The following is an 11,169-nucleotide window of genomic DNA, read 5'->3' on the forward strand; positions in this document are numbered from 1 at the left end:
GATAATGTATGGCCAAACTACTTGATCACATTTTTTCGTTGATTTTCTCCTTTACTACTTTCTCACGCTGCTTTCGAGAAAAGGTTTTCTTCAGCGTACTTCTGTAATGATCCAACTCCTTTCTAGCACGCCTGTTCATAAATGTGTAGATTAGCGGATCAACGACGGTGATACTGTACGAAAGCCATTTGGTTAGAACGCCGAGCCAGTCAGGGGTAGTCCAAGTTTTGATGAAGTAGTCGATCAGTCTAACTAACACATAAGGATGATAGCATACCGATGCTGCCAGCACCAGCATAACGCCTGTAAAGAAATGTATGTGTAACATGTAAACAATGGGGGTTTACAAGAAAAATATTCTCAATTCAAAATGTTGAAAGGCAGCTATCGTGTTATATGTGATGTTTTTAGAGATATTTCTGCTGTTCGACCTGGAAGTATATCGTAGAAGCGAGACTTCTTCCAATTCCCTGCATGGTTCGACCATCATTTATCTTTTACATGTTTGTCGGTTGTTTGTGTGTGCGCGCGTGTGCGTGTGTGCAACCTAGCTTGTGCACCACGAAAAACGAGTTTCCATGATCAGTACACCGATAACAATGACAGTAACAACATGGTCATAGTCACCTCTACGGGAGCCTCTATAGAGTACAAGCCATAATTATCATTCCAAATGCCCCATTTTATTTTTTAAAAAATGCATTGATACCAACTATATTGTTGGAGAAGCAAATGCCGTGCTTTGTACCGACAAGAATCCAGCTTCCTTCCAAGCTTCCTTTACTTCCTTTCAGCAAGACTTGCTATCTTAACAAATTTTATGAATTAGAGGCCCTGGATTTGAACGGTAAAGATTTAACCTCGATAACAGCTTGACTATTTCGTTAAACTATACGAGGGTGGTTGTGTGAAGTGACAGTGAAGATGATTATAATCTGAGACTACACTCTATGAGAAATAGGTTCGTTTTCCACTTTTACGTGTGACACAATAACTCTAGCACCTTTACGGGCGCAACTTTGCACTTTTCAGACCAGGTGAGCACCTCTAAAGTTGCAATCAATCACACGTTGAGGTGCAAAGTTGTATCTATTTGTCTCAGAGTGTAGAGTACCTATAGAGTATGTGACTGTAAAGAAAAAAAAAACAACCAACAATTGTGAACAACAATATAAAGTGAAAAAGGCGATTGTACAAGTATAATCCGGGACTGTCTAGTACAGGACATATTTATACATCTGGTCAGATGAGAGAAGATTGTCAGATTATAATCTAGGCCCTATTCCGAAGATGTGTGCGTGAGACAGAATTCCAAGTTATTGAATCCTGTTCAGGAGGAGTAATTTTGAGGAGCTCCACTTTACTCAATAGATCACGCTCAACTTTAGGAAGTCTAAAGCCTTAGCCAATAATTTCAGTTCTCTGCTTTCATCATGGCAAGTTAAATGATTTTAGATAAATCTTGCCTAAAGCAGAAGGGAGATTTAGACTGCTCGTCAATGCATACTTTTTTTTAAAGACAATTGGAAGTGGTAAGACCCTCACCCATCATCGCCACCTTTCTGTGAGCCAAGTACTGTCTCTTCAAAGCTTTCCTCTTGACATGCTTTCTCTTCGTGCGAGGAGTCATACTGATTTCCGAATGCTTGTCCTGACCAGGCTCCGTGGAACGTTCTACGGGGTTTCCCTTCGACACTACTGAATCCTCACAATAATTGTCGCCTGAAGTTTCCTCTCCTACATCCGGGCCTCTTTCGTTCAGGCCACAGGTGGATACGGATGGAGAATCATCTCTGCCGTCGCGCCCGATCTGATACTTTCGTCCGTTTCGAACCAGCAGTCCAACCAGAAGTCCACGGGCCGCTACTGATGGCTCATTGGAGTTCCCTGGAATACAGTTAGCCGAGGTCAACTCGGGAATGGAACGCGTGGAATCGTGGATATCGACCTGCTCGTCGTTGTCCAGACTGGCCATATTGAATCTCACACGACGCAGTCCCGAGGGATTGGAGGGTAAGGCGGACGTCAGTATGGGTTCAGAAATAACCGGCCCGCGTTTCGGCTCTTTCAGCTTTTTCGCTTGGCGCCGAAGACAAACGAATATAACACTGTATGATGTTATCAGCGATGGTAGAGTAATGCATAGCATTACTATGGCCTCAATTGTTATGACATCATCCAGGGATGAAAATCCAACGTCACAACAACGTGAAGGATGTTGGTAATCTACGCATGACGAAACTCCAAAGTTGCAAGGAAGAGCTGATGCAACACTGAGTAGCCATATAGATGTTATTAGTACGGCAACCCTCAGGCGACCTCGCGGAAGAATTTTCGATGAAGTCACGATGAGAACGCGATCGAAACCAATGGCGATTACAGTGAACACATTAGATGGAGTTAGGATCCTCATTATAAACGCACTCATCTGAAAGGAAAAACAAAGTACGATACGAGATCAATGTAATTTTATTCTATACAAGGATTAATACAGTTAAATATTATATGCAGTCACTAATGTGAATCAGCTGTAATATGATATAGACAAAGATGAAAGAAGAACGTAAAAGGTTGTACGAGATCTTACCTTCTTGCACTCTTTCCTTTCAATCTTTTTTGTATATAAATACTCGAAATGTACGAGGAGCCGAGAAATTATCTCGTTTTCCGTTCAAAAGCCTTCCAATTTTAATACATTTCCTTTTTTCTTTCTAAAACATTACCTCCGAAAGCTTGGCAGTGAAAAGGCAAAGACGACTTGTCGAGCTCGCAGGGTCGCATCCGTCAGGGCAAGAAGACAAAAAGCTCAATTGCTTTCAACTTGCCCAGGACAAGAAACTGCCTCTTCACGACCTGACTGGTCACACGACTCTGGAGGCAAGCAGGACCGAGTACGATGACAGCAATAAAACTGGCGTTAGTGCACTTTGGCAAGCGCTACGTTTTTAAAAGTGAGGAGGCCCAGTTTCTGGGTATACAGTGCCACTTCCGGGTTTAAAAGACTGACAAGCAAAAAAAAAAGGGGGAAATAAAAAAAATAAACAGAAACATCAGGCAAAAAACACAGAACAGAACAAAACAAAACAAGAAAACAAAACAGAAAACAAAAACAAAACAAATTCGTCACACACTAAGTCTTGTGGATGCCATTTCCCTCCTAAAATCGGCCGATAAAACACACAAAACTACAAACAACAAAAGTCAAACCCTTTATTTTCTGCGAAAAATGTGTGTGTGTGTGTGGGGGGGGGGGGGGGGGGGGGCTGTGCCGGCCCTGTTGATGTAGCGTGATTGGCTGAAAGTCTATACGTCTGGCGTGAACGGGGGGGGGGGGGGGGGGGGGGGATGCGCCGGCTCTGTTAATGTAGCGTGATTGGCTGAAAGTCTACGTCTGGCGTGAACCAGGGGGGGGGGGGTGGTTGCGTCCGCCCTGCTAATGTAGCGTGATTGGCTGAAAGTCTACGTCTGGCGTGAAATTTCATCTTGTCAAATCTTCACGACTGGCATTGGGATCCAGTCGCGCAACTGGAAACTGGCGAGCCTGGTAACGTCACTCTTACGGTCGTATTGCCCATTGAAATCGTGGCAAAGTCGTGTAGTGTACAATGGCCAGGTGGACAGGTCGTGCTATGTGCGCTTCAACTTCAGTGTATGTAAACTCACCCGACAAGCTGCACGTTGACCTTTCAGATACTCCCCATCGTCTAAGATGGCGTTCAAGGAAAACGGCATGACAAGTAAAGCCATGCTGGTATCCGCCACGGCCAAGTTGAATAAGAGCAGATTATGGGGCTTTTGCCTCAGACTCGGCACACGAATTATCGTCGTCAACGCAGTGATGTTGAACGTTATGGCGCAAATCATTATCACCGCCAAACTGCAAGGAAAACAAACTTAAATGAATCAGATTTTTAGTTTTCTTTCATTCCCGACTGCAAACACCGCTGTCTGAATGTGCATGTCTTTTAAGCAACAACAACAACAACAACAACAACAACAACAACAACAACAACAACAAATGAAAATTTCAGACTTGACCATGCACGCATGTATGTTGCGGATACCAACCACTGATGGAGGGATGTTCCCAACAACGTTGACATTTTCTTATGGAGATACTTCCTCTCTCTGTGGTCGTAGAATGCGATATAGGTTGATAGAACGAATCGAATCTTACGACGCCCATCACTCGTTCTTCTTACATGATCCGTAGGCCCTGTAATGCCATCTAAGTATTATATCATAATAGTATTATGGACACTCTTTATCTATAACCCCAAATAATAACAAAGTGGGAAATTTAAGGGGGGAAATAAGAATTTAACGACATAGAGAGTAATGGCATACAGATGACTAAATAAACAAAATTTCCTTATTTCACTCTTTTTACTTAGAAATTTAAGAATTCACGAGATAAATTTAAGAACCAATTGATATTACTTACAAATTTTGTCATATGAAAACAAATAGAAATTTCTACCATTTTTGTTAATATTGCTCCTTCCCTTATTTCATTTGAATCTGGGTTTGACCCAAGATTCTTCATTTTTCTCCCTTATTTTAGGCTTTGATTGATATTTTGGGAGGCAAAGATATTAAAGAGATGAAAGCTTTATTTTTGCAACTTAAGTCATGTAGCTAATTGTGCTAAATTTGTCTTTTGTTCTTATTGTCGAAGAGCACTTACGCATGAATGAAAACTTGTTCATTTTTGCAATTTTTGCTTTTGTGCCTTGGAATATAAAAACAAAGGTGTTCACTCATGCGTAAAGTTTTCCTCTTTATTGACCTACCAGACTGATGGCTAATTAAATTACCTTCAATATGGTATAAATCAGTGAGCTCACCTCCCTGATATGATACATTAAGTTTTAGCCAAATATATATACTATGAGAAATATAAACTTGAAAAAGTGTTTACTTTCTTTTAGGCTGAGTACACACGCCAAGGGGAACCGAGCTGATGATCGTTGCCTCTTTAATATATTAAATATCCCTTTCTGATATCGATTTGATTTGTTTGGATTTTTTATTTGTTTAAAATGCATCAATGACTTGATATATTTATACTGATAGTGCATGCATGTTTTCTTTGCTCACCGACAGATTAAGCCATCGAACGCTTTACCTCATTCTTTGTTCTAAGTTCAACCCTGACCTTATCTGCTCTTATCCTCTTTTGATAGTTCCTGGAATCGCTTCAAACATATTATACAATTTATGAAATTTCATATACCGAGGGCTGAGCGATTACCAAACGGCAGCCAGCGAATCTGGTATTTAAGGCAACGGCTGATTTCCATGCACGTTTCTATAATGCGATTTTGGTAACAAAACACGCATAGCACTGAATGGTATCAGAAATAGATGCTACTCTCGTCAATGACAAATTGCGTCACTTCACTTTCGGTGTACAGGCCTACGCACGCAAAGGTGATTGTCTCATTGAATACTCACAATGACGGCCTCTTAATTGCTATTCTCAAGTTCGCGAACCTCTTAAAGTAGAAATCAGAACTATTATTCATAGTCTTCAAAGCGCGCCATGTATAGAGCGTATAGCTCGGGTCGGACTGGATGCTCCCAAAGCGAACCGAGCCAAGGCGGACAGAGCCATGAAGCCGCGTGCCACGGTGCACGGACCGGAGTGCCCCGCGATGTCTGTCATGATATGACATATTTTGTATTTATCACGTAATAATTTGTCTCATCTTATTAATGTTTATCATGTAAGAAATTGATATTGCCGTAATGGTTAGAAAAGTACTGCGACTTCAAAGACACAAGCCTGCATCAGCATGACCAAATAAGGAGATTTTATGATGCACAATCAAAGTAAAAGACAGTGACTTGGAATTAGATCTGCATCGATGTCTTTAGAATGAGTAGACCCTTTATAATGTGACGTCAAAATACGAGAAAAAGGTATCCTTCACACTGTCTGGAATGTGGACGTCATTCAGGACGTAGCAGCACAAGTTTACAGCTTGGTCAAAACAGGACCATCTCAGAAAATTCTTGGTTTCCGTGGACAGGAAGTAATGACGTCAAGCGGAGGCTTGACCAGTGCAAAACAAAACGGTTAATAAAGTTTTGACAGGCAAAAAAATGCCAGTAAATAAGGAAAGGGGGGGGGGGGCAGGACTTCTGTGAAAACTTTCCACCTCATTTGACTTATTTTACATGGAGACCTGTGGTCCAATAAATGTATAAATATGCAATGTTTAAGTGCAAAATTCAGATGCCACATATTGCTGAACACTCAGGATCAGGCTACGTCACTTCAAAATTGGGAAGTTCAGTGTAGCAGTGTTGGAATCATTGTGATTCAGGGATTGATGCATTTTGGCCCGGATAGCCTTGATCGACCAGAAGAGAATCACTCACCGGGAGGATTCGACTTTGAACACCAACAACTGTTGTAAGTACATGATCATTTATGTCTAAGCCATTCCAAAACCATTACAGGACTCAAAACAAAAGGCTGTATCATCTTTCTCTTCCTTTGTTTTTTTTTTTGTAACCACGTTGATGCTTGAATAATATCATGATTGTAACTGTCACGTATTTTCGTTTCTATTCTCTTGGTATAGGATTGGTATTGAATCGGGGTTTTTTGATGACCTTTAGTCGCAAATGTTTATCTGTGAGTTAATATCAAAATCTGTAAGGAAAATTGAAAAGAAATGAATTCACAGAAATAAGGAATGAATTTCCAACTCTGAAAGTGACTTGCAAAATTTGTGTGTCACAATATAAATCTGAAATGTGATGTATGTGTGTATAATTATGATGATAGGGGCCTCACGACACAAATCAATCGTAATTTGGAATAGAGAACTGAAGTAAATGAAAGTGAAACATGCTCTAATCAATTACAGTAAAAAACAGAGAGTACCTCTCAAACAATATTTCAGTATTCGACATGTTTGGTATAATCAATGACGAGAATGGTACATTTTAACACTAACAGACTAACATTTCCGCCACAAGATTGATATAAATAGACAAGTAAAAAAGTAATACTGAAGACCCGTAATCATTATGTTAGGGAAGGCAGTCACCTTTGATATTTCATTGCATTTGATATTTCATTCCATTTCCGACAACATTTTCTTTTCATAAATGTCACATTTTACATGTTATTTGTTTGTAATTCCGTTCACTATGTTCCCTAAGTTATTATAAGTAATGAGCCTCATTGATTTTGTATAACTTTGTTCACTATGCAGAGTTTGTGCTGAAATTATAAATTGTTGGAAATTAAATAAATGAAATGAAACGTATAATGATTACACTCGTTGTTGTACAGTCTTGGAGGCTGACAGGGAAATTTTACACTTCTGCCAGCATAAAAAAAAAATCCCTATGAATTAGAAAAAAAGAGTATTGAATCAAGAAAATATAACTAACTTTGAGATGAAGCACAGGGCCACGCAAGGAAAGTATCAGATATAAGAGTGACCTTTTGACCTTTGACACATGACACCAAGAAGCATATACCTGCAGAGATAGTAAAAGCCAGTGAAAAAGAAAGCGAAGACTATACTGTCCAATAATTACGTAAAGCACTAAAAGGAGAAAAAATGTGAATGCAGATCGGTTATTGCAATCTACAATTGTATCAAAATGGTTGTCACCTTAACGCTCCTAGGACCTTAAGGATCTGAGAAGTACCAGGATCGTCGCCGGGCGTCGTACCAGACCCGTTTGTGGTCCCGTTCAAGATCACTATGACACCTTCTGTCATCTTGATGCGCTTCCCTCCTGCTACTTCTACTTCTACTTCTGCTCCTATTTTTTTTTCTCACGTCGTCAGTTTCTTCAATTCCTTCTTCTCGTCGTGTTTGTTGTTTTGAGTGCAGGAAGTATTTGTCTTGAACTCCTTCTGAAGCTCGAACATGTACGTGCCAGACAGTGTTGAGCACCGCTACCTAGGACTTTACTGACTATGGCCAGGCTACTTTAGTATATGAGCGATGAACTGTTCAGGATCGAGCCTATTCATTTGCATCTCTCGGCTGGGACTGTCATAGAGCTATGCGGAGCAGTTTCGATCACGTGATTAGGTGTGATGACCCTTTTGGTTTTTACACCCGCATGATGAGTCCATCAACCATCTAGAAGATGTTTAGGAAATTACGACGGATAGTATCAATGTGGTAATTAAAGTATGTACCGAAACTATAGACTTGACATATTTATTGATTACAGGTACCACAAAGAGCACTGAATCGTTGATTATATAAGAAGGGGGATCTGACGTCTTAAATGCTCACAAATAAGGTACATTCTTTGGAATATACTTGGCAAGGCATGTACATTTCGCGTTTCTCCACCTTTTCTTCGGAAAGGGGGGGGGGGGTGGTTGCATCATACGAAACAGCGAAAATGGCATCCCAGTATCTGTCTTTGAATACTTTAACTAGTCCTACAGAAAATTTCAACTTTTACCTGTGACAACTCTTTCACCAGGCAGAAAGCCTACACACAATGACAATGCAGGAAACGACTGTAATTTATTGTATGGTTTAGCTTTCAAATCGCCTAGGGATTTCCCAACAGCTTTCGGCGATGTGCTTTCCAGGGAGATGTATAGTCATGATAGTAATACCTACTTTGAAGATGTGGTACCCGCCCTCATGCACACGTAAAAAGGGGACTGACTGTCCTTGGTTGTGCAATATCGGCACAGTGGAAAGGTGTGCTTTAGCTATCATTGTTATTTGTTGCACTACAGATTCATACAAAGTGCATAAGTAGTGTGAGTATAAGCTTCACTTATTTCCACTGCTAAGGACAGATTGGCTTGGAGAAACGAAACAAACTCGCGAAAAGCCAGACTGTGATTGTATAAAACTCATACTCTTACTCGTTTGACATGAGAATAGCCATTATAGTAAAGTCTCGTCTGTGATGGTGTGTCTTGCGATCCACTCTTATCAATAACAGCAGAAGGCGTTCACGCAATGAAACGATGGATGAAGGTAAAAAAAAAAATATCAAAGATTCTAATGACGTGTTTCTGTATAAGTTTTTCGACACACAGAAAGCCAGATGTATATGTTAAGCATGCTAAATGTAACGTGATCGAGACATAACGCATTTTCAGACACATTGCAAAAGAAGCAAGAGCAAAAGCAGATTACTCTTACGGTTGGGTGGGTTTTTTTTAAAGTTTTTTTTTTCAATTACAGCAGGAATGTATCATCTATCACAATATTGGTGTTATTCGACCAAGTAAACGTATGGAATCATAGGGATTTCCCTCATTACTTGGCTTGGTATAAAATTATACATGTAGGCCTACTAGTATGTGGGACTAATTTTGATCTTTCGGGTCTTTCGGGCAACCATTGTTGTCATGACGAGAACTTTATATGAGAGTGGTGGCGCTGTTTACGCAAGGCTGATGGAATGAAAGCATTTAAAGAGGTGAAGAAAGAAGGAGAGGAAGGTATGAAACTGTGCACGCCAAGTCTTCACTCTTATGAGCTTTTACCAATGATAAAAGGCACACAACTTTTACAGCTTCATGTTGTCAAAGTGTGTCATTGCTGTGCCATTGCTGACACACACACACAGAATCATTAGAAAATTTTGATATTCTTCAAGTATGTAAATGAAGTTATTCTTCTTTATGCTCTCTCACACACACACACACACACACACACACACACACACACACACACAAACGCACACCCATACAAATACTTTCACTAATCAAACATGCATATCTGTAATGATGTATATATAAATGGAAAGACATAGAGCAAAGTATTATGATACTGTATTACTTTTCATATTCTTTTGAACTCAGAAATATATCAAATCGGAATATTGCTATACATCTTATTTATGTCCATTAAAGGTCTTCCTTTGGAATAAGCTGATATCGTTTGGATACAGGAAGTAAATGAAATGAAATGATAATTATGTATCTGACAGGAGCTAACATGCAGTAGAAAGAACTATAGAGGAGTGCTCCCAGAAAGCAGACCTCAGCCAAGCAGCCATGGTCAAAATAGTATTACTATTACTCCCGCTCCCGGGACGTTTCATTGCAGACACTACACTGATGTATAGTGGTAGGGCCGACGATACTGGCTCTTGCGTTCGGGCTGGTCTCCGTTGAGTCAAGGAGGTGGTTCCCATCACCTCCCTGGTTGAGTAAACCTCTAGGTCTCACGAGGCCTCCTATAGGGAGAAGCAACTTATTTCCAGATCACATGTTGTGATCTATACAATCCAATTTACTAATAAAATAATCACTTGCAGCCTCTCGTCTTATTATATACCACTATTGGCTCTCTCCCTCACAGTGTTTCTCGTCTTCAAGTAATCCTAGTTCTCGTGGGGGCGCTGTGGCATTATTGAATGAGAATCCCGATCGGAGGACCAGTGTTCGAATCCCACCCAGTGCTGACGTCCTTGGACAAGATATTTTACACACAATGTCCCTCTCGACCCAGGTGTATAAATGGGTACCTGGCAATGCTAGGGTAATAATAATGGCGCGGCCCTCTAGTAGAGCAGTGGAAACACTGAAGAGGGGCTACCCCGGATTAAGACCTTATTTTTATTTTATTCTTTTCTCGTCATCAAGTAATCCTAATACTCATTTCAGCTTGTACCGTCTGTCTTAACGCTCCTTATTATATTCTCGGTACAAAAACCATCCTGTTTAGTTTAGTTCAGTTCAGTTCAATTTGATTTATTTCCATCAGTAACAAAATAATGTACACACCAGGTTATGGAATTGAGCATTTTGAAAAAAAAAAATACAGATCCTGAAATATGATACAATACACAATGTATACATAATCATATATCTGGAAAAACAATGCACACTAAAAAAACAAGAAAAAATTGTACCATTGGGAAATTCTTAGCTGTCGTATCGCTTAATCCATGTTTTCGATTTCACCAGCGAAATCAATGTTTTCCATTATGATATTTATTTTCCATAGCTCACTCTGGCAGCCAACACCACACGCATTATAGTAACTAAACCTTTTCCCCATCCATGTGTCTGTTAGAATTCCGTGAAAACTCCACGTAGCATTCCTTACAATACTGAAAAAGTAATGACCAAACAAGACTGAAATCAATCTTTTATCTCACAAATTTTTCCCCCTGAATATCTTACATTTGCTTTCGTAACGTTGC

General features: G+C 40.0%; 1 protein-coding gene across 1 annotated transcript; it reads right to left on the minus strand.

The window, feature by feature from the left end:
- Positions 1 to 25: 25 nt before the first annotated feature.
- LOC139725666 (uncharacterized) lies at positions 26 to 7,922 on the minus strand. The gene is made up of 4 exons (XM_071636757.1): positions 7,641 to 7,922; positions 3,664 to 3,877; positions 1,546 to 2,428; positions 26 to 303 (listed from the first exon to the last, which is right to left on the minus strand). The coding sequence occupies exons 1-4, from the start codon at positions 7,748 to 7,750 to the stop codon at positions 26 to 28; spliced, it is 1,485 nt and encodes a 494-aa protein (XP_071492858.1). The 5' UTR covers positions 7,751 to 7,922.
- Between the last annotated feature and the right edge of the window lie 3,247 nt (positions 7,923 to 11,169).

Source organism: Diadema antillarum, unplaced genomic scaffold (assembly GCF_040938485.1).
Source record: "Diadema antillarum isolate AM-2024a unplaced genomic scaffold, OU_Dant_1.0 seq00000053_RagTag, whole genome shotgun sequence".
Taxonomy (NCBI): Eukaryota; Metazoa; Echinodermata; class Echinoidea; order Diadematoida; family Diadematidae; genus Diadema; species Diadema antillarum.

What these genes read in the sequence shown, in the direction of transcription:
- LOC139725666 (XM_071636757.1), bottom strand. Translation starts at nt 7,750, where the DNA reads ATGACAGAAGGTGTCATAGTGATCTTGAACGGGACCACAAACGGGTCT. An exon ending in AAGGTCCTAGGAGCGTTAAG is followed by an intron (nt 3,878 to 7,640) that starts GTGACAACCATT and finishes TTTTCCTTGCAG; the next exon opens with TTTGGCGGTGATAATGATTT. An exon ending in CAGAAAGGTGGCGATGATGG is followed by an intron (nt 304 to 1,545) that starts GTGAGGGTCTTA and finishes ATTTCTTTACAG; the next exon opens with GCGTTATGCTGGTGCTGGCA.